General features: G+C 54.6%; 12 protein-coding genes across 12 annotated transcripts; 4 read left to right on the plus strand and 8 right to left on the minus strand.

Annotated features, from left to right (window-relative positions):
* Positions 1-43: 43 nt before the first annotated feature.
* Positions 44-2,789, minus strand: BKA78DRAFT_256791 (uncharacterized protein; the record flags this gene model as incomplete). Its single annotated transcript, XM_066885124.1, has 3 exons — positions 44-933; positions 982-2,112; positions 2,162-2,789. The coding sequence occupies 3 exons, from the start codon at positions 2,787-2,789 to the stop codon at positions 44-46; spliced, it is 2,649 nt and encodes an 882-aa protein (XP_066740702.1).
* A 1,231-nt stretch (positions 2,790-4,020) lies between these two features.
* Positions 4,021-5,895, minus strand: BKA78DRAFT_299051 (uncharacterized protein; the record flags this gene model as incomplete). The annotated part of the gene is made up of 4 exons (XM_066886999.1): positions 4,021-4,598; positions 4,646-4,736; positions 4,760-5,773; positions 5,860-5,895. The coding sequence occupies 4 exons, from the start codon at positions 5,893-5,895 to the stop codon at positions 4,021-4,023; spliced, it is 1,719 nt and encodes a 572-aa protein (XP_066740703.1).
* A 445-nt stretch (positions 5,896-6,340) lies between these two features.
* BKA78DRAFT_324069 (uncharacterized protein) lies at positions 6,341-7,458 on the minus strand. The gene has a single exon (XM_066889258.1). It carries the CDS (start codon positions 7,034-7,036, stop codon positions 6,548-6,550), a length of 489 nt encoding a protein of 162 aa, XP_066740704.1. The 5' UTR covers positions 7,037-7,458; the 3' UTR covers positions 6,341-6,547.
* BKA78DRAFT_333375 (Fructosamine/Ketosamine-3-kinase) lies at positions 7,308-8,388 on the minus strand (the record flags this gene model as incomplete). Its single annotated transcript, XM_066890077.1, has 3 exons — positions 7,308-7,378; positions 7,436-8,158; positions 8,211-8,388. 3 exons carry the CDS (start codon positions 8,386-8,388, stop codon positions 7,308-7,310), a joined length of 972 nt encoding a protein of 323 aa, XP_066740705.1.
* Positions 8,389-8,476: 88 nt separating this feature from the next.
* On the minus strand, positions 8,477-10,100 carry BKA78DRAFT_34182 (beta-lactamase-like protein). The gene is made up of 6 exons (XM_066890367.1): positions 9,836-10,100; positions 9,771-9,785; positions 9,526-9,717; positions 9,064-9,471; positions 8,942-8,997; positions 8,477-8,884 (listed from the first exon to the last, which is right to left on the minus strand). The coding sequence occupies exons 1-6, from the start codon at positions 9,896-9,898 to the stop codon at positions 8,752-8,754; spliced, it is 867 nt and encodes a 288-aa protein (XP_066740706.1). The 5' UTR covers positions 9,899-10,100; the 3' UTR covers positions 8,477-8,751.
* Positions 10,101-10,595: 495 nt separating this feature from the next.
* Positions 10,596-12,749, plus strand: BKA78DRAFT_299053 (uncharacterized protein; the record flags this gene model as incomplete). Its single annotated transcript, XM_066887000.1, has 4 exons — positions 10,596-10,779; positions 10,836-11,784; positions 11,837-12,119; positions 12,174-12,749. 4 exons carry the CDS (start codon positions 10,596-10,598, stop codon positions 12,747-12,749), a joined length of 1,992 nt encoding a protein of 663 aa, XP_066740707.1.
* Positions 12,750-13,397: 648 nt separating this feature from the next.
* BKA78DRAFT_356210 (Mss4-like protein) lies at positions 13,398-14,013 on the minus strand (the record flags this gene model as incomplete). Its single annotated transcript, XM_066892025.1, has 2 exons — positions 13,398-13,528; positions 13,644-14,013. 2 exons carry the CDS (start codon positions 14,011-14,013, stop codon positions 13,398-13,400), a joined length of 501 nt encoding a protein of 166 aa, XP_066740708.1.
* A 586-nt stretch (positions 14,014-14,599) lies between these two features.
* On the plus strand, positions 14,600-16,323 carry BKA78DRAFT_324103 (uncharacterized protein). Its single transcript, XM_066889259.1, has one exon. The coding sequence runs from the start codon at positions 14,733-14,735 to the stop codon at positions 15,909-15,911; it is 1,179 nt and encodes a 392-aa protein (XP_066740709.1). The 5' UTR covers positions 14,600-14,732; the 3' UTR covers positions 15,912-16,323.
* BKA78DRAFT_256823 (uncharacterized protein) lies at positions 16,208-16,836 on the minus strand (the record flags this gene model as incomplete). Its single annotated transcript, XM_066885130.1, has 4 exons — positions 16,208-16,252; positions 16,302-16,483; positions 16,572-16,623; positions 16,681-16,836. The coding sequence occupies 4 exons, from the start codon at positions 16,834-16,836 to the stop codon at positions 16,208-16,210; spliced, it is 435 nt and encodes a 144-aa protein (XP_066740710.1).
* Positions 16,837-17,552: 716 nt separating this feature from the next.
* On the plus strand, positions 17,553-19,551 carry BKA78DRAFT_256757 (DHHC palmitoyltransferase-domain-containing protein; the record flags this gene model as incomplete). The annotated part of the gene is made up of 3 exons (XM_066885120.1): positions 17,553-18,544; positions 18,592-18,700; positions 18,751-19,551. 3 exons carry the CDS (start codon positions 17,553-17,555, stop codon positions 19,549-19,551), a joined length of 1,902 nt encoding a protein of 633 aa, XP_066740711.1.
* Positions 19,552-20,722: 1,171 nt separating this feature from the next.
* On the plus strand, positions 20,723-21,330 carry BKA78DRAFT_34312 (uncharacterized protein). Its single transcript, XM_066890411.1, has one exon. The coding sequence runs from the start codon at positions 20,812-20,814 to the stop codon at positions 21,205-21,207; it is 396 nt and encodes a 131-aa protein (XP_066740712.1). The 5' UTR covers positions 20,723-20,811; the 3' UTR covers positions 21,208-21,330.
* A 404-nt stretch (positions 21,331-21,734) lies between these two features.
* BKA78DRAFT_34317 (uncharacterized protein) lies at positions 21,735-23,562 on the minus strand. Its single transcript, XM_066890414.1, has 3 exons — positions 23,131-23,562; positions 22,887-23,083; positions 21,735-22,832 (listed from the first exon to the last, which is right to left on the minus strand). The coding sequence occupies exons 1-3, from the start codon at positions 23,470-23,472 to the stop codon at positions 21,857-21,859; spliced, it is 1,515 nt and encodes a 504-aa protein (XP_066740713.1). The 5' UTR covers positions 23,473-23,562; the 3' UTR covers positions 21,735-21,856.
* Between the last annotated feature and the right edge of the window lie 2,341 nt (positions 23,563-25,903).

Below are 25,903 nucleotides of genomic sequence, written 5' to 3' on the forward strand. Positions count from 1 at the left end.
ATCTTGCGATACACCTCTTCACGTCCGTCCGTGTCTAGTCTCACTATTCAAAGTGCATGTAGCGCGACTCGCCGCGCTGCACGCGATCGATGCCGAGGTGCTCGTTGCCGTCGCGTCCATAGAAGATGCCAAAGCCGTAGCGGATGCTGCCCGGGTCGACGACACTGACGCGCCGCCGCTTCTCGCTGCCGCTGCCACTGCCATTTGTCTCCCTGTTTGGAGAAGATTGCTGCGCGGAAGATTCGCCGCTGACTGGTGCAAAGCCGACCGTCGACTCGCCTTGCTGGCGGTATTGCGCGTGCAGGGCCTGCTTGCTTGGGGTGAAGAGTGACCGCAGGCTGCCGACCCACTTCTGGCCGCCCTCGCCGTACACCCGTGGACCGCACAGGCGCGTGCAGAGCTCGGCCTTGGTCTCTGGTCGTGAGAAGGCTGGGTCGTTGACGATGCGGGACTGATAAAGCCACGAGATGATTTCGGCGAGGTTGCGGCTCTCGTGCGGCAAGGCCATGGAGTAGCGCTGAGGGAATATCAGAGCTAGTGCCAAGCCGTAGACGCAGAGAAAGGCGCAGAGCGAGTAGTAGGCCGCGGGGTGGGCTGCGACTCGGATGGAGCCCGTGTCGCGATAGAATTGGGTCCAGAAGATGCCAGAGGCAAGGACTGGGAGAGTAAAACCAGCGATGAAGGAGGCCAGGCTGAGGCCGGCCACGCGATAGTGTTTGTTTGAGGCGGCCACCATGGTGATGTTGATTGGCAAGCGAGCAGGGTAGTCGAGAAGGAGCGAGAATTCGGCAGGGGCTCCTCCTGGGTTGGAGAGCGTAGCGAAAGGGTGGAGGCGGCGCAGAGTGAGATCCAGCGTCTGGATACCAAGGTAGAGGATCATGGCGAGGACGACAGGAAGAAAGGAGTAGAGGAAGTTGGAAGAAGAGAAGCCTCCTACGCAAGGTCAGTAAATGTTCAAACATAGAGCAGGAACAAACCTACCAGAATCTGTGTTGACGGAAACAAGAGGCTTGAAGCCGTCGACCACTGCCTTGTTGGCGAAGCTAACGGCCAGGAATACCAGGAGCAGAATGACTGCCATGACAATCCAAGCCACCACGAAACTGTCTTTGAGGAACCAAGGCAAGTAAGCTCGCCTTACTTCTTCCTCCCGAATGTCCATGCGAATGTCTCCAGCATGCCTCGCGGCTTCGACATCGACCTCAGTCGGAGTGGACAATCCAGGAGACGAGTCTTTTTCCGTAATCTTACCCTTTTCCATGACATACTTTCGTGGCGCTCCACCCGGCTCGCCCAGGCCGTAGAAAATGTCGGTTGGTCTTTTCGACGTGTGCCAGTAACCCAACCGATCCGTGCGATTGGCCAGAACCTCTCGAAACTCCTGGAGGCTCGTAAAGACTTCGGAATCCTTGTAGTCGGCCATGTTGTTGGACTTTTCAAGAAGAACCACAATGTCTGCAAGAGAGCGAGCGTCCCACTTCAAGCCCGTCGGTTGTCGCAGTGCCCAGAAGACTAGCAGCAAGGAGAGAATGAGGAGCAGGTAGAGTGTAATGGCAGTCCATATGACACCCTGAGCTGCTACCCACCGAAACTGGCCGTCCGCGACTGGACCGTGGAATCTCACGTTGTAAGCCGACCCAAGCAGGGGAATGGTGAAGAGGAACATCCAAGTCACAAAGAAGAAAATGCCGAGGGCGTGTTGACCAGCCCTGAAATGTTGAAAGGTGGGAAAGAAGAATTGCGTAGGATATAGGTCGAGGAAGACGCCTTCTGACCGCGTCTTGGACGAATCCGAGGCCAGCGCCATGAATGGAGATATTCTCTGGAGAGCCGCAGCAATCTGGTGCAACCACATCAAAAAGATCATGCCGAGGAGGGGTGGAAAATATTGGAATAAGAAATAGCGGCCGTCTCCCAGGTTCACATAGTCGAGGAGTCCTTGGTGGTTTGAGGACCAGACGGCGCTGACTATCATGCCAATGGTCATGAGCACGCAGAGGAGAGTGAAGAGACCGAGCCATTGAGGTCGCACAATGCCGGGCAAAAAGTTGAGAGGAGGGTACTGAACTGCCTTGAAAGAGGGCGTGTAGGGCACGAAAACGTCGCGTTGCACTGAAATGCGTCAAAGGTTACCCAATCAAAAGAACGCAACAAAACTCACCGTCGAGTGGCTGCATGGGTGGAGGGCGGGCAGGATTCCGCGAGTCTGCAGTAGTGGGATGTCCTTGATGAACGTAGCCGAGGCCCTCGTCGGACACGATTCTCTCGACTGGATAGTCTTGGTCGTTGACGGGATAAATTCTGGTGCCGCGGACCTCCTCGTCGCGGGTCAATTGGTCAATTGCAAAGCGAATGTAAGGGGTGTCGTCGACGCCAGGAGTGGTGGAGAGAGATTCGGAATCCATGATGGAGCGGCGCTGGGAGCCCGAAGGTCGACGGATGGAGGCGACGGGCTTGCGCGTGATTGTGGATTCGCTAAAGGAGACCTTGGGAGGAACAGCAGTGGAGGAAGAATCTTGGGAGGGGCGTTGCTCATGGAGGGTGGTCAATTGATTCTCATGGCTGGTGCGCGGGGTGTGATACAGGTTGGGGTCTGTGGTGGTGCGAACGATTGTGACTTGGGAGCGGTCATCGCTCTGGTCGCTGGCGGTGGAGATTTGGGAGGAGACGGTGTAGTAATCCTCAGAGGCCGAGATGCTCTGCTGCGAAGTGGCGTGTTGGATCTGGGGCCTGCTCACTGGGGCAGAAGAGTGAGTTGTCGTCAGAGGAATGATTTTGCAGCTTACCATTGGTGTGCTTGAGAGCAAGCAGCGGCTCGTTGGAGCTCATGGCTGCAACGCAAAAGAATGGGCGGCGGCAGGACAAAAAGCATTGTCAATTGAATTTTGCGTGGCTGCGCGTGGTTGTGGCTATATGGGGAGGCTCCTGGAGAGAAGGCTGGGATGGCCAGGTCAAGGACTCGTAGCTAAAAAGCGAAAGGCTGGTGTCTTTGGCTCAATCTGCCAGGGCAGCGAGTGGGGATGCAGCCGATGCAGCCGCCGCACAACAAAGACTTGCATGCTCCGACTCTGAATTTTGTTTCGTCGTGGCAGCCTATCGCCAGGGTCCTGTGGTGTTGTAAACGCCCGGCCCGCCGCGTCCAACGGCTCATCCTCAACGACTCGCTCCCTCGCCGCCCCCAATCTACTAAGCTTTTGCGCCTCCGAATCGCTGGCAAACGCGCTTCGCAGCCCTTTTTCGCCCGTGGGGTTTCAAGAGGGGGCTGCCATGCGTTAGCTCGTGCGGTTTGCGCTGTTTTTCCCGGGGCATGTTTCTGATCGGCACTCGTCACCCGGCTTGTCTCACTCCTGCCTCCGAACGTGGTGAGCTTGCCCTGTCGCAAAGCGCGTCTTGGTGTTGAGCCAACGCCCCCCGCAGCCACTCGACCGCAAACGCGTCCAGCCAATCACCAGCGCCTTGACCACTCGACACTTTTTCTAATCAGAATTGAATTCTGCAATCTGCGAGTAAGCTCTACCTTTCCAGTCCCATCATTCGTCAATCTTGTCTTCGAGCGACGCCATTTTCGAAGCCCAGATTATCATCCTGGCCGCGAGTTTGCCCTTTTCCACTCCACGTAATCCGCCTAATAACCTGAGCAACTTCAATTGTATCACCCCCGATTCTCCGGCAGTCCCGACGCAGGTATTCTTGAGACGATGATTTTGTGTGCCTGCCAATCATCGAGTCTGGTGATATTCCATCGACCTGATTTTTGCCTTCTGTGGATCCATGTATGTACGCCTTCTACTCGCGCTTCGTGAACCTCCTGAGAAGCGTCTTCCTCGATGTCTGTTCCTCGCCATGTGGAGCATGAGCATCCGGCTGCGTCGATGATGGTGGAGAGAAGAGCTCGATCATGAAACGTCTTGCGGACGTGACCTTTTTGCCAGTGCCACGGGCGACTTCGCGGAAACTGCGAAAGTTGCGGGGGCTGCGCGCAAGACTGATGGACTGTGCCTCCGAGGCTTGAGTGGGAGCCTAGAATGGAGGCATTCGCTCGAGAGTAGCCGTGGGTGCATCTGACGTGCGTGATGGGCTGCTGGTTGAAGCGGACGACTTTTGCTGCTCCTGCTCATGTGCGGTGGTGGTGCTCGTCGTGGTGACTTGGCCTGCCAGTGTGGGCTTCTCCAGGCTGACGCGGGATTCTAGACTGATTGTAGATGTGCCGATAGAGCGCAAGGAAGGCTTGACAGTGTTCGCAGTGTTCGGCCTGGCTGGCTGGTTGACGGGAGGTGATGAAGTATTGACTAGTGCCAGCGGGCTAGCAGGACGCAATGGAGGCTTGACGAGGTCCTCGGGTGACATGCTGGCAGGAAGCGACTCAGGCTCGACGTTGACCTGCGGGCTGGATGCCTTCGAGAAACCACGGCACGGCAATTCGGCCTTTCCCAGCAGCCCATCAGGGCCCGATGGCGTCTTGTCATTGTCCGCAGTTGTCAGGCTGGCTGTCTCTTGGAGAGCATCGGGAGTTGCGCTAGTAGGACGCGAAGAAGGATTCTCCCACAGGCTTGTCGCGAATGAAGCAGCTCGCGGCCTGGTCTTCGTACAGGCAGGTCCTATGACTTATGAGCAGATGCGGTGCGTAGTGTAAGGAGCTACTTACCGGAAGATGATTTAGAGTCTGCGAGACGTTTGCGCTTACTTCCTGTCGAGCCTGGCGAAGTCTCTCGGCCAGCCTGCTCATGGAGGTCCGTCTGTGTGGCTGTTAGTGCTGCACGAAGGAGAAAGGTGTTCGGAAAGCGCATGCCTTGGGAGAAGTGGAGCGCTTCTGCTTTTCGCTTTTGGCCGATCCGTTCAAGGATGTCTCATCGATGGAAGCCTGCGACCGCTCTGTATTGTCGAGTTGCTCTTCCCAGGCCTTGATGGCGTCTGTAGACTTTTGAAGATTGTCAAGGTACTTGTGCAAATCTTTGAGGATGCGTCTCTGTTCAGGCGCTCCATCGCACCAGGCTTCATAGAGGTGGAGTTCCTTGGAGGCTTGCTGATGCAAGCTTTCACACTCTTCCCAGCGATAGGTGGATGAGGCCTTGATGACGAGAAAGCGGATGCGGTAGTACTTGGGGAGATTCTCATCCTGGTCCTGGAGAAGCTGGTCGCATTTTTCGAGCACACGGTCAAGCTCGTCATCATCCCAGAGACGCAACAGCTTGTTTAAAGCTCGAGAATAGCGGCGATTGATAGAATCCAGCTGCAGGGTGTTCAAATCGTCATCCATGTTGCCGAATGGACGTCGTGGTTGTGGTGCGGTCTCCGCTTCATGATCGGTGTCCGACCGCTCTGACTCCTCAGACTGATCTTCCCAGCGCTCATGCTCTGTGTCCTTTTGGAATTCTTCTAGATCATTCATAGCGTCTTGCAACTGCTCGAGATTCTTCCAAGTTGCGGGCGTGTCCATGGCAGCGAGCCTGGCCAGTCCAGCCCACAGTTCAGCCTCACGCCTCAGGGCGTCACGCTCCTCCCAGGGCTCGATGGACAAAGCCTTGAGGATCAGTACTCTGGCGCGATGGTATCGAGGGAGGTGATGGTCATTGAGAAGACTGTCGCAACCCTCTAAACATTCTTCGATACAGTCGTCGTCCCAGAGATTCTGAAGCCGATTGAAAGCTTTGGAGTAGAAGCCGAATTTCCGCTTGGGTTTGGTGGCCGGTTTTTCGTCAATGTCGCAGGTCCTTGGCCGAGAATGTCGGCAGTGCGAGCTAGTCCCAGTACCAGGTGTTGTCGAAGAAAAGTTCTGGAGAGGTTCAGCGTGGGCGAAAGAGGTGTGTGCTGCTCGCTGACATTAGCCTCTTTTGGACTTGGTATGATGAGCGGACGCACGCAACTATGTGCACTCAGGTTCGACGTTGTCTGCATTCGAATGCTCCCTGCGCCTCTACACAGACAGCTCGGAAATGTCCATGCAAAGAAAGACTTGAATGCTCCTTGTCCTCGTACTGTTTATATGGAAATTTGGTCTCGATGTGACGAGTGGACACACCCAACTGCGTGCGCTCGAATTTCACGTTGTCCACGTTTGAATGCTCCCCTGTCGTCTACACAGACAGCTCAGAAATGTCTGTTCGACGGGACACTTGAATGCTCCCTGTCCGCGTACTTTGGACATGGAAATTCGGGCTTGATTGAAGAGGGCACGTACGCAACTACTAAGGCTCAAGTAAGTGTACGTTGCGGGCGTTCGAATGCTCACTGTGCCTCTACGGTCTCCATAGACGGCTTGAAGATGTCCAAGTCCAAACGACGAGGAGCTTGAACGCTCCCAGTCCGCGCGTACTTTTGACAGTGGAACTTAGGTTCGACCTGGCGAGAGGATGGACACACACAACTTCGAACGCCCGAATTGCGTGTTGCAGGCGTTCGAATGCTCCCTGTCCGCGTGCTTTTGAAATGGAGATCCGGGCCTGGTTTGACGGAGGGACAAACGCAACTTCGAAAGCTCAAGTAAGCGTGCGTTTCAGGCGTTCGAATGCTCCCTATGCCTCTGCGGGCTACACAGACAGCTCGAAGTCTAAGTCCAAACGACGAGGAGGTTGAATGCTCCCTGTCCGCGTTTCTTAGACTGGGGAATTCCCACGCGCTCGTTCGCTTCCGGTACCTGCCAACTTGTGTCATTGCAAAAAGATCTTTGCTCCTGTTTCGCGATCTCAGAAGGTGCCTGTCTGCGTATGGATGGATGGAAAGATGGAGGAAAAGGAGTCTCAAGGGATGAGTCGGCAGATTTGATGATGTGTCTCTGAAATACAGAGTAAGGGTCGACATGTTCCAAAATTCCGGTCCTGAATGCGCTGGTCTTTGCGTTCCATTGGTATAACCTCTTGTTCCTTCTCCATAGGCGTTGTTGGGACAATCGGCCAACCAAGATGATTCTGCTGTGTAGATGATGCTGTGATCTGTAGTGGACTGTGGGTGATTCGACTTTCGAGTTTTCTGTCAGAGCTTGAGCAGGTGGTCTGAGATGAAATCCATTCTCCCGGTCCCGAGCATGTGTTTTGAGCATGTTCAATTTGATTTTTCTTTGAAATTTCCTCTTTCTTCCTCTTCTACTCAAGCGCTTAGCTTGTTGCTCTGTTCTTCGAGTGTTGATCTACTCGTGGCTTGCTGGCCAGCGGCGTTGGAATGAAAGATCCCAAATTAGGCAGCAGCGACCAAATGTGCTGAATTTCGTGTGCTCTGTTCGTCAATTACTCCTTTTGATTCATTTTCTTCTGGTCGTCTAAGAGACTCTGAGCCGATGGTGGTAGTTTGAATTCATCAGGGGGCCAGCCCCTTCAGCCGTACTTCCGCACCAAGTCCTTCATCATTCGAACAGCGCCGGAGCGGTATCCCCCGCCAAACAAAGCTGCAAGCCGTTAGCCGCACTCCAGTGCCCTCTCTACGTGAATAGCGTATTTCCTACCATGGTGATTGAGATGGTGGTACAATTCATACAACTCTATCCGATCGTCATACTCTTCAACCGGCTCGGTTTTTGGGTTATGCTTGTGATACTCGGCCATGAACTTGGGCCCAAAGCCGCCAAACATGCGGCAGATTCCGAGCTCGAACTCGCTGTGGGCGTAGCAGGCACTCGGATCAAACACGACCTCTTCGGCCTCGTCTTGTCCGTCGATCTTTCCGATGCCTGTGTTGCCGCTCCAGAGATCGCCGTGCACTACGACAGGAGTGACCCCTTTGCCGCCGTTCAGGTTGCCCAGTAGGCGGGGGACTACCCGTGAAGCTGTGGCTTCGACCAGGTCGTGCAGCTCCTTGTCTTTGCCATTGTTCTTTTCCGATTCGCGTAGAATAAACCGCATCCGATTTTCGGCATAAAAGTCGGCCCAGTCACTTTTGTATGAATTGTCTTGTGGGGTATCGCCGCAGCATGTTGTCACCGGGAACCCAAACATCGGCTTATCGTGTCCCTCAGGAACAGGCGCGGGCGTGGTGTGCAACTTGGCGAGCTTCTCTGCCAAGGACATGGAAGTGCCTGAGGATTTGGACGAGTATCGAGAGCCGAGGGAAAGGTAGTCTGTCACGAGGAAATAGGTGGATGGAGAGGACTCGTATCTTCCATGGCCGTAAGATCGGGGGCAGAGAGACGGGACTACGTTGTGTATAGCGTTCAAGGACGCATGCTCACCTAGTATTCGTTAGTGGTATGTTGGTTTTGGCCAATGGGAGGTGCACCATACCTTTGAACATGGTCGCATCTTGGCCGCTCTTCATGAAATAGTTTTTGACCTGGCCATCGGGCGTCGTTGCGGTAATCTTCGATGTAGAGGCGGCAGAACAGCCACCCGAGCCGGATGAGACTGTAGCCGTGGACGCATCCACGCCGAGCAGGTTGGCAACTGCCGAGTCAAGCTTCATAGTTGATGGGAGAACTGTCCTCAACAGAGATAGGTTCGGGCGCATGGAAGTTTTGGTGTTTCGATAACGGCGGGAGCTATTGATGGGCGACAGCATGCGGTTGGCATGACGTAAGGGTGACAGGGATTCTGTTCAGCGGGGAATAAATGCCAACCGCGCGCGACAGGGACGCGTTTTCTAGGTTTCGGATGCTGAACGAACCCGAATGATATTCCAAAAAATTGTCCAATTGGGAGAAAAAGTCCTCCTATAGTTGCTATCCGAGCTATGTCTCAAATTGAAGCTTCAGTACTTTACCCTAGTTCTGCCAATTTGATATTCCCCAGCCGCTTCTCAAATCCAACTCCACGTTTCCGAGCAGTCTCACTGGTAGGCATGCGGCGCATGCTCGTACTTGTCAAAGGTGTCCTTGCAGTGTCCAAAAACCATCTTTGCGTTGGTCCTCCTCTGCAGCGTCTTGATCATTTGGTGAGAGCGAACCCAATCGTCGTGGTCCCTTTGATTCAAGTTAGTGTCAGAATATATACGAGTTGATAAGAGTGGTCCAGCATACCTCGCAAGCCAGCCTTGGGGGTGGCTCGCCTCCCAGTTCTCGTAAACGTGGTACATCTACAGATGAATCAGTTAGATGACATATTACAGCTGGCGCCAAAAATGCCATAGACTCTCACGGACATCGGTTGTCATAATGAAGGTCCCAGACTCCTTCAGGTTGACCTGCATGATGCAAAGGCCAGGTGTGTGTCCGGGTGCATGGTGGAGGGTGATTCCTTGGAAAATTTCGTGGGAGCTTCCGGAGAATGACTGCCAATTGACGTCAAACGGCAAATCCTTGATGAGGTACACAACATCAGATCCAGTTGCAGCGCTGTAATAGGCATGCTTCAATTCCGTTTCGTGGACGTAGATGGGGATGTCCGTTCCCCGGAAGTGTTCCAGTCCGCCGGCATGGTCGAGATGGAGATGACCCATGATCACAGCTTTGATGTCCTTGATGTTGTGACCAGTCTTTGCGATCTGCACGTCCAGCTCCTGGTCGGGACGGTAGTTCCACTGTGCGAAGACATCGTTGAGCGGAGCCCCCTGATATATGATCAAAATCTTGTCCAAGGGCATCATTTGTAGATCCGAGTTTACCCAATGATTGTGGTAGTCCTTGCCCGCACCAGTCTCAAAGAGAATGAGACCTTCGGTGGGATGCTCAATCAACACAGAAATGATCGAGAGAACTCGTCGGTTTGAGATGGCTGTTGGGTTGGACTTTGTGTTGGTGCCGCCGCCACGTTTGAACCAGCCTTCATCGGCCTCCATGTTCCCACAGTCGAGAAGCTATATCAAGGAAAGATCAGAAGTGAGTCATGGTAAATACTCTGGATTCGTACCCATAGCTTTGTGCCCTGTGATTCAAGTCAGCGTCGTTACCCCATAATCAGAGAAGCACAAGTACCTCAGGGGCCTGAATCATAGTGTGGATGGACGACATTGTTGCAAGGCTGGGATCTTGGAGCATTCAGTCTGACTTGAATTGGGTCGAGGGGTTGCGCAAAATATAAGCCCCCGCGTCCTGGACGGCTCCACCGAGGGTGACAAACACCGGGGGCCATTTTGTCAGCGGGCATCTTGATAATCCAGAAAGCATGAGAGCTTGATTGGCCAGGGTCAGATGGCATATGCCGACTTTCGATAACTGGACCGACTATTTTTTCAAAGTCCGATGGATACTCAGTATCCGTTCTCCCGTTCCTACAGAGGAGGTGGTGCGTTGCACAGCCTGGGTGAGGATTGCCGTCGAGGCCAAGATGGCCAAGGAATGCCGATTGAAGCTTAAATACTAGTTAAAAGACGGGAAGGGATCAAGGATTGTATATTTCCGTCTCGTGGCCCACAGCGGACGGCATGTTTGCTGCTTCTGGGGATGTGGACGGCGAGGGTGGTGCCGAAAGATGGACTCGCTCAGGTCGGGGGCCCGATTCGCAATTGTCCAGCGGTGCCAGTGCCTGCGCCTGCGCCTACCAGGCACGTCACCTTTTGCACATCATCAACGACCAGAGAGACCCCTACGACCACACCGACTACAGCATTGCGCAGTCATGTCGCTACTTCTATCGAGGACTTGTCCGTGATAGTTGACATCTACCATCTTCGACTCGCTCCATGTTCCCATTATCGCCCTGAATTCTCACTCGTCCGACGATACGCGCACCGTCATGGCTCGGAGATCAACAGCAGCCCTCAGCGTCGCACTCTTGTTTAGCCTCATCTATCTCCTTGGCGGACTACGCGCCCCACGCTCGCACCCGTTCCCCGGCCTGTATCCATCCTGCATCTCGGACCCGCAGCTCTCCCTCCGCGCCCACTACGCCAAGACGCCTAGTCACCAGAAGAACACGAGTACGTGCCTCTCATCCTGTTCCTGGACCGTCTACTGACACAATCCTTCCCGCCAGCCATCCGTCACCTCTTTGGCCTCCGAGACCTCCTCGACGACGATTCTACCAAATGTTACAACGTCAGCAATCGCTTGCGCGCCTACGGATACCACGATGATGATTTGTGGTGGAGTACCAAGGACTGGGGCCAGGCACAGACGACGTGCGCCAGAAAGAATGGACTCCTCCATGACATCAGATATCGGAAGCCCTTCCATCTTCCAGACCCTGTCGCATCGCAAGTGGAACAGCCGCTTCGCTCCAAGTTGGAGATAGAGCGCAAGAACAGGACGGCTGTCGTTTTGCGCACCACCGACGCTTTCAACTGGGCGGGAGATATAAAAGCGTTCATAAGATCCATGATTGTGGAGCTATCTCTGGAATCCGGCGGCATCTACGAGCTATTTATCCTCGTTCAAGTCAAAAACTCCAAGGATCCCATATTTCTGGACCCGAAAGCATATGATCGCGTGCTTCGCAAAAGCGTGCCCAAAGAATTCCAGAGCATCACCTACCTCTGGAACGAAAACCTCCTGAAGGCCTGGTATCCAGCTGTACCAGAACACTCGTACATCCACCAAGCATATCAATCGCTCCAGCTCTTCTCCGAGACCGTCGCCGCCGATTTCGAGTATTTTTGGCAATTCGAAATGGACTTTCGCACTTCGTCTCCACATCTCCAGAACCTCGAACGCATTGCCATGTGGGCTCGGGAACAACCCAGACTCTACCTGCAACAGATGAACTCTGCCTGGTACATCCCGAGCCTGATGGGCTCCTGGGGAGATTTGTGGCAGCTCTTCAACGAGACGCTTTGGGATGACGATCGCGCCGCTGAAGTGCAAGCACACGGAACCAAGTGGGGAGTAGGCGAAGAAGCCGATCTCATCACTCTGGCCCCAATTGTCGATGTTCGGTCTACCAACTTTTGGCTATTCAGGGGAATGGTGCACAATGACCCATTCAAGTGAGCAAATCTTCAACTTTAAAACTATCAGACGAAACTAAATAGATGATAGGATCAAGGAAAAGAAGCTGCCACACTTTGCGGCACCAGTCGCCATGACTCGCACTTCCAAGCGTTTGCTGCACGAGGTCCACGTATTGCAGCAGCGATATGGATTTTGGATGGCGACCGAGGCGACCATGGAGACCATTGCTTTCCGAAAAGGGCTCAAAGCGGTACACGCAAAGCATCCGTTGTACTACAATGGCACCGAAAATGACTCCATGCTCGATTGGCTCTTCAACTCTGGCGGGCCGCAGAATCTCGGAGGTGGCGCCGACTCGGTATACAATTGGGTAAATACCGAACCCCTCTTGAGTCCTTTGACAACCATACTAATACTCGATTAGGAAGGGGCACCGCACAAAGTGTTAGAGAAGCTCTCGTGGTTTTGGCCCCGCGTAGGGTATACACATTACGCTCAGCTTCTCTGGTCCGACTTCCTCAGGCAGAATACCTGCGTACCTGCAGGACTGTTCCATCCCTTCAAGTGGGACATGTATGTTTCTCCCGAGAAATATTCAAAAGCCAAGGTACAAGACAAGAAGCTCGAAAAGGGCAAAGACGCGGACAAGGCATCTCCAAAAGACCAATCCAAAGACGGACCACCTGCAAAAGACAAGCCCGCGGCAAACAATGGCCCCGCGAAAGACGCCAAGGACGGGGCAACTTCTAAAGAGGCACCCAAGGATAACACCCCTGGCAAGGAGAAGCCCAAGGACGAAACTCTTGCTAAGGACACGCCCAAAGACAAAGCGAAGCCGGATATCAAAAATCCAGCAGATAAGGAACCGTCGCATGCGACTGCGGATGATATTCCACTGGCACGATTTCCGGCGACTGATGACCACGCCCCTCACTTAGATAACTCCAACCCTTTGAAGCCGGAAGGCCGCATCGAAATCAGACCAAAGGATCAGACTTGATCAACGACGTCTGAACCATCACAAGCCTCGACGAAGGACCGGCCCTGGCCCACATCCGACCAGATCACGGCGAGCATGGACAAGGCTCATTCGACTCGGAACGAACTGGCCCCTTCCGCAATGTCTCAAGCTTATGCCGCCAAGTCCGCGGAGAAAGGCTTCTCGACTATGCCCAGATTCACTTCGCATCCCGCCTATTGACACCTAGCAACCACGCGCCACGCGCTCTGTAACCTCCCCCGCCACTCGCCCTCCCTTACACCGCGAGCGAGGCATACCAACTTTTTGGACTCACAGTCCGTGTACATTTACTACTGCCCGAGAATCCAGATAATCTCGAGGACATCGGAGGGAGCATGAACAGAGCCAGCATTTAGATCTTTAAAAGGAGGACAGCGTCTTCATTCTCACAAGCATGCGGCGGCGAACGGCGGCATCATTTCAAAGTAGACTTTTTGCATTCTTGCATAACATGGTAATATGGGGCACTAGACTTGTATGAATATTAGAGAGAGGGATCGATAGATTAATGGCCTGGATTGGGCCGGTCTGTACTGTACAGTACTTGTATGAATAGAATTGTTTTTGTAGTATCTGCAAGGAATGAGTCGAGCTGGTAGATGCTTGACATCGAAGGAAGCCGCTTGATCAGTTAGAAGAAGAGGAAGAAGACTTGAAGGCATCCAGACTGGGGCCCCTCTCATGCCTCATGGCAACGCCGGGCTTCTCGATCAAATCAAAGTCCGGCAGCCAGTGCGCCTTTGCCTCGATGTACTGTTCTGTGTACCACATCAGCCAAACTCCCACTCCGACTCCCCCTTCTCCTTCCCAACCCCGACCCCCATCCCCCCATCCGCACCCCCCTATCCCTAACAAAACTCAAAACACACATACCTTTATTCGGCCTCCACGCCTCCCTCGCAACCCCCGCATCCAACGTCCCAGTCAGCACCGACACAATCCCCTCGACCAGCGGCGTCGTGATCCACAAGTTGCTCCCGCAGTCGCCGCAGAAGTGGCGGTAGAGCGGCGTGCCGCTGTCGGTCGCGGCGTCGCGGTAGGCTTTGGGCGAGCCGTGGGTCAGGGTGAAGTGCTGTTTTTGGTAGATGGTGTTGCAGATGAAGTGGCCGCCGGTGGCTTTTTTGCAGTTGTCGCAGTGGCAGAGCACGCTGTAGACGGGTGGAGCGTTGGGGGTGATGGTGTAGGTGATGAGGCCGCAGAGACAGCTGCCGGTTTGGGGGGTTGGTGGTGGTGGTGGTGGCATTTTGGAGGTTTGTTGAGGGAATTGGAGAAGGGGGGAGAGGTTGGAAATGGAAGAGAAGTATTGGAGGTTGAAAAGGGACTGGAGGTTGGCTTTGGTGGGTAGGTGGTGATGTGATGGCGCAACTACATACACGGGCGGTCGAATTTCCGCTTTGGGGTTGCGCGAGAAGTGGGGTATTCGGATTTTGTGCGCTTGTTCAAGAGTGATGTCTACGGATTTCCGTTGGCACTTGGCAAACCGGTGTCTCTGTCGTTGGAAGACATTCTCGTCCGCGTATATATAAGGCTTGGAGGCCCTTGAAGAGGCTTGAAGAGATGTTTTCGCATTGCGATTCCTGCGGGCTAGAAGATGGATGGTAGGCCATGTCCTCGCCTCTTCACTGTGAGATTGGACAAGCCTAGGCGTATTCTGCAAACCGAGACTTTTTGGGAAGATTGAGCGATGGAGTGAATCCAGGGACCATGGCAGGCAGCTGTCAGTTGTCAAGTCAAGAGAGTCGCCCACTCAGCCCTACCCGCTCGGACCGGTCGTCGACACTTTTCCGCTTCGCCGAGGCCGCGACGCGCCACGAACACCAGCACCAACTCCACACACGCGCGCTTCCCTCTTCCGTCATTGCCCTCCGCCAACAACGATCCTCTACGCGTATTCGCATTCATGTTTCTATCTGAAGTTCTACCAGGATCCGTCATTCAGTTGTTCCTCCGCTCAGAGACACCATGGCGAGCATCTTCGACCTCTCCCACGAGCTTCTGGACATGATATTCGCGAACCTCGCCAAAAGAGATGTCTTTGCCCTGCGGTTCTCGTGTCGGGAATTGCGCGACGCATCCTGGAACTACTGTGCCCAAACATACTTCGCCAAATTGACCATGTTCGTGTCGACAGAAGGCGCCAGGCGCTACAATAAGCTGTGTTTTCCGCATATCAAGCAGTCGATCCGGCACGTCAAGCTCCTGCTCGGCTGCCGCCACGGCAGTAGCTGGGCAAACAGTGAACTCCGCGCCTTGCTCACCGACCTGCCAAACTTCAACAGCCTGACGATCCAGCACGTCCAGCCCAGGCGCTGGGTCCACACGTCTAATTTGGAAAATGATTACAAGCAAGTGTCCAAGGTCGAGTGGAAACGGGAGCACAGGATTGCCTCGAACGTCGTGTCCGACATCTTCCTCAATCTGCTGGTGGTGCCGAACTCCCTGCGCAGCATCGACATACATTCATCCGAATTCAAAAACTACACCGACGGCCTGCTCCGCCTCGACGACTTGGACATCATGGCCCGCGCCGCGCCGCTGTTCCGCCACAACCTGGCCAACCTCGTCACCTTGTCGTTATCCCTCAACACCCATATCAGTGAAGAGCCAGCACCAGACTGCTACGACGCGCTCCCTACCTTTCTCAAGGGCATCCCTACGCTAGAAGAGTTCACCCTAGTCGGCACAAGGCGTCCCTTCAAGCCGATTCCATCGCTCATCTTCCGCGCCTTGGCCGAAGCAACGACGGGAGAGCAAAGACTACCGCGGCTGAAGCTCTTGCGCCTCAAGTATTTTCCGGTTGAGCAAGACGCGCTCTTGCAATTCATTTCAAGCCACGCCAAAACGCTTTCCAAATTCCAAATGACCCACATTGTGCTATTCCACTCCGTTGTGCAGGACGACGCATCGTCGCCGTACACGGGCTTCCTCTCGACCTGGCCGACGTTTTTGAAAAAGCTTGACGAGGCGCAGGTCATCTGGGAGCTGTCAACCTACGAGCTGATGAAGGACCAGCCGCAAAGGGCCCAGAGATTGAATTTGCGGCTGTGGGAGAAGACGCCGGCGCGAGAAAAGAAGTTGAGTAACGCGCGAAAAGATGGGGCAATGACTACCGTTCTCCCAAACTTGTCGACCTTGTTTTAGCATCGGGTTGGTGTGCTGGGTAAGGAGTCGGACTTGGCGCTGGGATGGATGATTGGTGTTGCTTTGGGCTGGGCCGATGCCGTCTTTATTTTGCGGGCTTCCTCGGAACCAAGGTCTTTTATCAAAGCACACTACGAAGGGCGATTTGGAGCGACGTGCGCAAATCAGCAGGACCCCTCAAATTCAAGTCTACTCGGCATAGGGAATCAAAAACTTGGAACATGCTCTGTACACAAACGGGGACGTCCCCATCATCCACCGCATCTTCCCCATTGAATTTCTAGTCGATGTGCATTCTAGTAGCCGTCCTTGCCCCACTTGTTGTACTTCTCGTGGAGCTCCTGCAGTACCAATCAGCCGTTGTTCCCGGGCCATGGTGTGGTTGCTTACCTTGGGAAGGTTGACGTTGGGGATGATGACGGTGTTGAGGGCCGAAGGAGCCTCACGCGGGGCCTGGGAAGTGTCACCACCGGGGTGGTACTGGTACTTGCCCTGGCTGCCCGAGTTCCAGGGCTCAGAGCCGGGAACCTTGGCGACGGGGTTCTCAGAGGTGGCCGAGGTGGGCTTGCGCGCTGGATTCGAGAGACGGTCGTTAGCTGGGGTCCGCAGAGGAGATTTCGACTCCAGTTGACAGGATTCGACGGGGACGCAATGACGCACAAAAGTAGTAGCCGACGAGGCCAAAGGCGCCGGCCATGATGGTCCACAGAACCTAAATGTCCCAATCAGCCTGTGTGCATGCGCGGGGCATTGATGGTCGGCGGCGTACGTAGAGTTCGGGGTCCTTCTTGGGCGCTTGCTTGAGGTAGTTCTTGGACAGGTCCTTGTCCGCAGCAGCCGTTTCCGAGGCGAAACGACGCTGGACGGGGGCAAGGCGAGGGGTGGCGCGCAGGGCGCGGAAACCGGTGCGGGCGACGAAGGACATGGTGGGCGGGATGATGGTGATAGTAAAGGTTCGACCTCTCAGACGATGATGGATGCGGCAGTTCGGCAGGCGGAGAGGGAGAGAGAGGGAGCGGAAATGCTTGGCGGCAAATCACATTAGAGCGGAAAAGCAATGTGCCAAGGGCGGGATGACTAGTGCCAAAAAGGCTCTTCACTATTGCGTGGCTGATAAGTTGTGGCCGCCGTTGCCCTGGTCTCCCTCTCTGCTAGCTGACGCACTCCCTGCCGCTGCCATCACACACATGCAATCTCGACGCTCCCTTTGCTCTCTCGTCTTGTCGTTTCTCTAGAACGACGTTCCTTCCTTACCAACGCCGCTCCCTCCTGTCGACTTCGATCCGGCGCTTCCTCCTTTCCTTTTCTATCCACCTCGGCCCTGTCCAAACCCTCTTTTCCGCCCATCGCGCACGATCCACCGCCCTCTCCGGTCTCCTTCGACTTTGGGTCATGCATGTATTGACCTCACTCCCTTCGACGCCAACTTTTCCCAACCTCTCTACCGCTCCGCGCGCCCGTCGCTTTTCCTATCCATCCGACCTCGAATCTCAAACACCACCCTCCAACAACGCGTCCTGAGCGCCCCCCATGGCGACTCCAGGCACCCGGCCAACTACCGGCGGCTCCTCCAACACCTTTCCTACTCCTCTCGACGTACCCTCGGCCAACAATGGCGCGCCCAGCATCATATCCTCCCGCATGACCGATATTGCGTCTGAAGATGGCGACGACAGGCCTGGAAGTTCGCGCTCGCGCGTCCAAGGCGTGACCGGTCCAATAGGCGAGCCAGGACTACCCCCGTCGCGACCTTCGTCCATGTCTACAAGTGGGAATCGCAGGGCCTCCGCATGGTCGCGCCCTCCTCCCTCGCGGGGTCGCGCTTCGCAGCAGCCTGGAAGCACATCGGAGAGCGCAAGGAGTGGTAGCAACCGGCCTCCCACGTCTCAGAGCAGGTCGCATGTTTCGGGAATCCAGCCATCTGCCTTTTTCCACCCCATGAGCGCACAGCGACTACAAGGCCAGCGCGGTCAGCGACCCTCTTCGATTGCGGGGCGAACATCCCTCTCCCACGACGGCCAGAGCGATATTAGAAATGTGTCGTATCGCAACAGCCTGACGTCAAGCCAAGCTCCGCAGGGCTCCGAGTTGAACGAAATTGGACTGGAATTGCGGCCGCCTCCTTCTCGAGGCACCGAGTGCAGCGAGCACGAATTTCTTCAGGAGCAACAAGTCGGAACCACCGCGTCGACCAACCCAAACACGCTCCGCAGTCGCGACGGCGAGAGCATTACTCCTCTTCAACCGCCCAAGACTCCTGCCCAGCTCGACCTCAGCCGGACAAACAAATCGAACACCGAACATAGCGCTCACCAGCGCTCGCCCCGCAGCTCCAGCTTCCGATCGAGTTTCATGCTGGGCGGCAGACACAACAACTCTGGCTCTCTTAGACCTCAGGGTCAAGGACACGAGAAGCTGTCTTCGGCAGCGTCTTCGCCCAAATTGGGACCGTCGCGCAAGACGTCCAAGGCGGAGAGCAAGAAAGCATTGCGCCTGGGAAAGAACTATGAGTATTTCACTGGAAACACCGTATTTTGCTTTGGTGGTAGACTCTTGAACACAAGGGCTCGTCCAATCAGCATCGCGACGGCTGTGCTTGCTATTGCTCCTTCGGTACTTTTTCTAATTTTCTCGTAAGTCTCCACACCACGCTCCACTGGACGATGCTAACCACTCGCAGAGCCCCTTGGCTTTGGATCCATGTTTCTCCATCGATACCCATTGTGTTTGCTTATCTGTTTTTAATCACCGTCTCGTCCTTCCTCCATGCCTCGGTTTCTGACTCCGGCGTAAGTAGCCCTACAATCTTGAGGCATCACAAGGTCTGACCTGCGTACAGATTCTACCGCGCAATCTCCACCCGTTCCCGCCCCCGGATCCGTCTGAAGACCCTCTTGCTGTCGGCCCTCCCACCACTGAATGGATCATGGTGACATCAGCCACGCCTTCGACATCTGCCATGGAAGTTCCCACCAAGTACTGCAAGTCCTGCAACATTTGGCGCCCGCCGCGCGCCCACCACTGTCGCATGTGTGACAACTGCATCGAGACGCAGGATCACCACTGCGTGTGGCTCAACAATTGCGTTGGACGCCGTAACTACCGGTACTTTTTCGTCTTTGTCAGCGCTGGCACAATCCTGGGTTTCATGCTTTTTGGAGCTTCTCTTGCACACCTCCTTGTCTGGATGAACCAAGAACCCGGCCGTAATTTCGGTGACGCCATTTCCAAATTCCGCGTCCCCTTCGCCATGATGATCTACGGCATCCTCGTGTCGTGGTACCCGGCCAGCCTGTGGGGATATCACCTGATGCTCATGTGGCGCGGCGAGACAACTCGGGAGTACCTCAACAGCCACAAGTTCCTCAAAAAGGACCGCCACCGCCCCTTTACGCAAAAGACCTTCTGGGACAACATACGCGCAGTCCTCTGCCGTCCTCGCGGACCCACGTACCTGACGTTCAAGCGCCGCTACGAAGAAGGCGACCAGCGCTTCGGCGACCGCAAGAGGAAGGTGGCCGAGAAGTACAGGCAGGACGACAAGCAGAACGGCGTGGAGATGCAGGATGTCAGCGGCCGCCGAGACAGCGGCCTCCAGCGGCACGAGCTCACCACGGGCGCTTCGGCCACTACTAATTGAGCTTGGGGGTTTGGGGGAGCGTGGATTGGCGTTTGACTTTGACTCGACTCGAGTTTTTGCGTTTTTGTTTTCTGAGCCCCCTTTTGCGTCTGAAGCTCTGCGTTTTAGATTGCGCATTCGCAGGAACCCTCTGCCCTTTCCTTGTATACATACCTCTTTTCTTTTCGTCGTCGCTTTCTTCACTTCACGCTTCTTTTCTCTTCTTCTGCCCCGACTTCTTGTCCATAGCACCAGCCGGTCATCCAGTTGGCACCAACTGCTGGGGCGAGATTCAAACTTTGTGGTTTACTTCTTCCTTTTTGACAGTTTTGATTGAACCGGGGTAAAGTCCACTTTTTTCTTCTCTCTATTCGATTCACGATGATTACGTTTTGTTCTTATTTGTTGTTGTCTTTGCCGTCTTGTAGTTTAGCCATTGCGGAGGAGTTTTTTTGTGCTTTGTTGTTGTAGTTATATATTACCCCCCGAGCTGAGTTGAGTCAATACAAGCCGAATCAGGAGTGGTCGTTGTAGCAAAAGGTTTCGAAAATCTCGCATCCAACCGCATGCGTTTGTAGACGGTTGCAGCAGCAGCAGCAGCAGCAGCAGCAGCAAAAACACACATCAGACGGGACAAGACGGGACAGGACGGGACAGGATGGTAGACAAGTCAGGCAAAACAAAAGCTAAAGATGGCTGATTGATAACGTACGCATTGATTGGGATTTGAGAGAGGCGGAGGAAAAGAGGGGGTTTTCGGGCATGCATGCACGCACGCGCTGTACCTAAACAAACTAGCAAAGCACAGGTGCAGTCTGCTTATAATACGTAGAGTTGTGGTATGCCAATGGAAGTCATCTAGATGTTTTCTTTTTTTTTTTTTTCATCTCGGTCGCTTGCATCAGTCAGTCGCATCAGTGTGAGTCGCGGCAGTGAGGAAGAGGAAGAAGGAGTGGGAAGACACCGCCGCTTCCCTTCCCTCGGTGTGTTCTGCGTCTGGTAATCTACCAGAGGTGTTGTTGGATTGGTGCTCGCTCGCGCCCTTCCTTGCCGAGTAATGTGAGTGTGGTATGTAGTAGGCGTGGAGGAGTGTGTGTATATACAATACGTAGTAGTACGGATTGTACCTAGGCATTCAGTCGTTCCAATTATTCGACAAGTAAAATGTAGTTGTTGACCGAGATTCGAAAGTGCGGGGCCCCCGCCACGTCGTCCTCCGCCTCCCCCCGTCGTCCTATTTATTGCTGATCAGGGTCGGCGGCCATGAGACGGAGTGGGTAGATGATGATGATGATGGAGAACCGAGAAGTAAAACTCGTCAATCGAACGACGTCAACAACACATTCATTACCCACACACTGTTATTCATTCGTCCTCGACTCACCTCAACAAACCCCCAACGACGAAAACAAACACTCGACCAAAAACGCCAGTGCGGGTCAATCAGTCAGTCGGAAAAACAGTCGATACCTCAGAGTAAGTAGTAGCCCGCCCCCCGTTCATCTACAGCACACGCATACGCATACCAAACCATACCATACCATGCCCCTACCTACCACTCCTTGCTTTCCGCATTATGCTTCAACCCATCAACAAGCCCGTCGACGCTCATCCTGCCTCGCCTCGCCTTGCCCCCATTGTGCCTTGCCTTGCCTTTCCTCCCCCGTCTTGCTTTGATCTGCCCTGCCCACACTGCGTGCAAAGAAGAAAAAGAAAAGAAAAAGAAAAAGGCACTTTCGCCCGACGCCAGCCAGCCAGTCCAGCGAACACAAACAAACCGAACAGATATGATGCAAATGTTCCGAATCGCAGAGCCCCTGTCCTTCCCTTCCCTTCCACCTTTCCATTCATCCGTCCACATCCATCAATCAACCATGATACAACAGCAGCGAGAGAGAGAGAGAGAGAGAGCCTTTGGTCAGTATGCTTGCGTGCGTGCTTGCGACTCTCGATACCATGAGGGACAAGCGGCCGTTTTCGTTCGACGTTGACATGAGAAGGAGGCGTCTTGTGGATTACCGTTCGTTTGGTTTGAAGAGAAGACGAGAAAAACCGAGAGAAGAAAGTGAAGACAGGAAATAAAAGAAAATGAAACCACAAGAACGCATCTAAAAACCCATCATGATGTAGCCGTTGGTCGAAAGGATGAGATGGGCAAGTTGGCAAATCCTTTTTGGGGGAGGAAGAGCAGGCAGACGAGAGGGACGTGCTGCTGTGGCGCGCATTTCCTCCGGGGGTTGGTCAGTCAGTGAGGAGGGCAGCCTGAATCTTGATGGCGGTTCAAGAGGGCAAGCGGCCACGTTGCGACGACGCTCGTGCAGGTCAATCAGGTCCTCTTAGAACCCCTCTTGCCGCTTGTCGTAGCCTTCTGCGCGCGCGCCTCCTTCACCGGCTCAGTAATGGGGGCACCCATACTCCACCTCAAGGGTGCTCTGAAGAGCGCAAGGGTCGTCTGGCGCAATGTCGGCCTCTCCGGTGGGGGGCCGGCGGCGTTGAAGCTGCTGCTCTTGCTCAACGATGAAGATGACACGGGGGCAGCAGAGACTTTGGGGACTGAAGGCTTCGGCGTGGAATCGGCAGACTCTTCGACCAGGGACTCTTCGGCCGGGGACTCTTCCGCTAGGGATTCCGAGTCGAGTTCAGTTAATTCAGAAGTACTCGAATTGTCCTGAAACTCAGGCGTCTCCTGCAGCAGCGACTCGACGCTCTCTTGCGTCTTCTGCGTACGCGAAACCCTGGCGCTTGACCGGCGTGAATACGATCTTTTCAGCTCTGTGACCCTGGTAGTGCTCTTGGTGACAGTTTTCTTGACCGGACTCTTTTTGCGAGGACTTGCAGACGATGAAGGGCGCGTGGCACGGGACCTGGTGGTGGGCACCTCATCTTCAGACTCATCTTCTTCGTCTTCATCATCCTCTTCGTCCCCTTCCTCTTCCTCTTCCTCGTCGTCTTCTTCCTCCGCGTCCTGGATCGCAAGAGACCTTCTAGCCGCCCTCTCGGCTCGGTAGTCCTTCTCCTGGGCCTTCTTCGAGGACGCTTCCGAGTCTTCTGCGGTTCCCAGGAGACCGCCGACGCTGGACTTGGTCTTCGAGTAGATGTTCTTAACCGTAGACGAAGCGGCGGCGGCAATGGTGTTCAGCTTTGGCTTTTTGTTGGGCTTGACCGGAGACCGGGCGAGTTTGCGTTTGTTGCCAGAGGGTGGCTCTCGTATCTCCTTGACAGGCTTGTTGCGGACTTGACGGCCAATGACACCAGCGCAGTCTACACTGCCGCAATAGCACGGCTGTTCCTTGCCGTACGATCTGTTGCGCAGGATTAGACACTGACAAGTCTCAAAGATTGTCAAGAATACTTACTCAAAGTTGTAGTGCCATGTCAATTCCTCGCCAGTCATGATGAATCGGTCCGCAAACAGCGCCATTCTCACTTCGCCGTTCACAGTCCACCTCTCCATGCGACAATTGGGATTACACGAGTGGTTGACAAATCGGGCAATGTTGCCGCGGAAGCCGTCTATGATGAGTTTATCGTAGAAATTCATCAGATAAAAACACTGGAGAAATCAGTATCGGAGCCATCTAGTCTAACTGCAACACATACCTTGTGATCTTTGTACACTTCTCTCACCCGGCGGTCGCTCTCTTGTTGGGTAATAATCTCACCAATGTACTCCATCACAATCTGATCCTTGTTAAAGGTACGCATGGCACGAACGCCATGTCCGCGGTTCGGAGTCTCCATGACTTCAACGCCAATGTTGTACTTGTTGATGAAGATTCCACCCTTGTCCTCCACTTGTCGCTTGCGGAGATCGGAGAATTGTCGGTTCCCGCAATTGCGTCCAACGTTACAACTGTTGTCGTCGCATTCAAAGAACAGTACAGCGTTGAAGCAGTTGTCACGGTCACACTTGCCAGTGCAGGCGCATTTGGAAGCCTCCATCTGGCGAGCTTTTTTGCTTTGCTCCTTGGCTCGGGCGCGTGTTTCTTGGGCATCCTCTCCCTTGTACTCGTCTACAGGATCGTTAGTATATAAGATTTGCAGAGAACACCAACTTACTTCTCTTCAAATCACGCCAATCTTTGACCTTGACCTCCTTGGGAAGAGGGCTAAACACTTCGAATGGAAGTTGGAATGGTTCAAAGGGGCGCTTGTGTTCCGGCAACTTTTTTTTGGGATAGAGGTCAAGCTTTTCTGCCATTGAGAACATGGGCATGGGAAAATATGGGTTCTGCCCCTGCTCGTGATCGACATCGGCAGTCTTTTTGGGCTTGTGGCCAATGACCGCGCTGAGTCTACCAACGAGATCATCTTGGCCGGTGTTGTAAAACTTGCCGGCGCTTAGCCATGGCTTTCGAAGAGGCCCAGTCTTGATTTCCGTGATGCGAGCCGGCTCCAGGTCGGTCTCAGGAGAAAGCTCGACAATCCTCTGGCGCTTGACGGATCGTTTGGTCGTCAGCGCCCTTTTTGTTGGGCTCTTCTTGGTAGAGTGTTTGAGACCACGTTTGCTAGGAATCGTGTCGTCGCTGTCAGTGTCGTGTGCCTTGGCGTATCCGTTAATCAGGTTTCGCTTGGAGGGAGTCGAGGACTTTGATCTGGAAGGTTTGGTCACTCTGTCGGCAACGCGCTTCAGTTTGCGGGGGCCAGATGCAGGGCTTTTCTCGCCCAGCAATTCCACAGCATCCTGCTCCAGTTGATCCGCCGTAATAGACTTGCGCAAGCTGCTTTGGGGCCTGATTGAGGTGCTTGATCTGCGCGGCGCACCGGCCAAAGGTGGCTGACCAGACGGTTCATCGCCCAGCGATTTGCGAATGTAGGTCCCATCAATGTACTTGGTCGGAGTGTGTATGCGCGTTCCAGCGTTCTCCTTGTCATTATACGTGACCACGGTCGACCGACGCCGACCGCTCGCGCGCCGCATTGCTGCTTGCTCGGGCTCTTCCGATTGCGGCGCCGACTCTGCAAGCTCTTCCTGCTCGACATTGTCGACTACGGTGACCTCGACGGCTTCGATTTCCACCACGCCGTTTTCCACCGCGTTGTTCTCCGTCGGGTCGTTGTCCACTTGTGAAACATTGTCGTGTGTTGCGGTTGTAGCAGGCGACTGAGGGCCGGCGGGGCTTTGAAGTTTGGCAGAAGCGGCAAGGCCCTTGAGGTATTTTCGCGGAGTATGTAAACGCGTGCCGGCCAACTCTTTGTCGTTGTATGTCGCGACTACAGCACGTGTGCGGCTGCTCTGGCGGCGCTGGATGGCGGATTGGTCGGTGGCCTTGGGCGCGTCGGAGTGAACACTCGACGTGTCTGCTTGACTCGTGTCTGGGGTCGACGAGGGCGCGAGAGAGGCATCAATGGAAGACACGGCTTCGGGGCCAGTCATGCCAGTGAGGTTCGACAAGGTGGAGAGATCGGACTGCGGCGAGGGTTGGCGCGCGTGGGAGTGGACGGCGGTGTTGGCGTCGCCCATGGCGCAGCGATGGCGAGGCACGATGTTTGCTGTGGCCGGCGGGAGCGGTGCGAGCAAGATGCGGAGCTGGCGCGGTGAAGGGGACCAGGCGGTGGGAGCGGGAACTTCAACTGCAGACCTGACGAGGGTGGCCGTCGCTGCTACAAAAGCCCACAGAGACGCCGAGAGAGCCCAAGGGTGGAGGGGGTTGAAAGGCAAAGAGGGGTGAGAGGTGAGGTTGTTTGGGTGAGGTCGAGGGACCTGATGCGAGGTTGACCGTCTCTGAAGGCTCGCGTAATGTAAAGTGGATGAATTGGGAAAGCCCAGTAAATAAAAAGCTGACAACGTGACGAGGCCATATCAACTCCAGCTCTGCCACACTGCTGTCGGCCGCATTCTTCTGCCTACCTTGGAACCAACACCGACCTCACCAACAACCGAGCTCCTCGAGCCTGCCCAATCCCTTGCGCACTCTGCCTCTGGCCGAGCCTTTGTTTTGCTTCTTCGTTGGTGAAGCTGCAGGCTTCCCGAGCACCAACCAACAAGAAACTTGCCAGCTTTGGCTACTTGACATTGAGCCTACACTCTCATCCTTTGATGGCCGCCGTGTTCCCCATATTTTCTACTGATTCCGGCCGAGCCATCCCGCAGAAACACGCACTGCTCTCACGAGACTTGCCCACAACCCCAAACACTTGGCTTTAATCCACACCAGCGGATCCACGACAGCTTTTCGCCCTCATTTCAGGGACTGTGAGCAGCTGGAGCACAATTGTGTCCCGAGATCCATGTGGTTTGAGGCTTCTGTGCATCATGAACCTTGTCCAAATCACTTCCCCACAACCTCTTCTCCCAAGTGACGGCAGTCCCGCGCGACGTGATTTTCGATTTAGAAGACCAGGCTCAGATTTCGGCGTCATTTTAGTGGCA

Source organism: Phyllosticta capitalensis (assembly GCF_038381095.1).
Source record: "Phyllosticta capitalensis strain CBS 128856 chromosome Unknown BKA78scaffold_10, whole genome shotgun sequence".
In the NCBI taxonomy this organism is placed as follows: Eukaryota; Fungi; Ascomycota; class Dothideomycetes; order Botryosphaeriales; family Phyllostictaceae; genus Phyllosticta; species Phyllosticta capitalensis.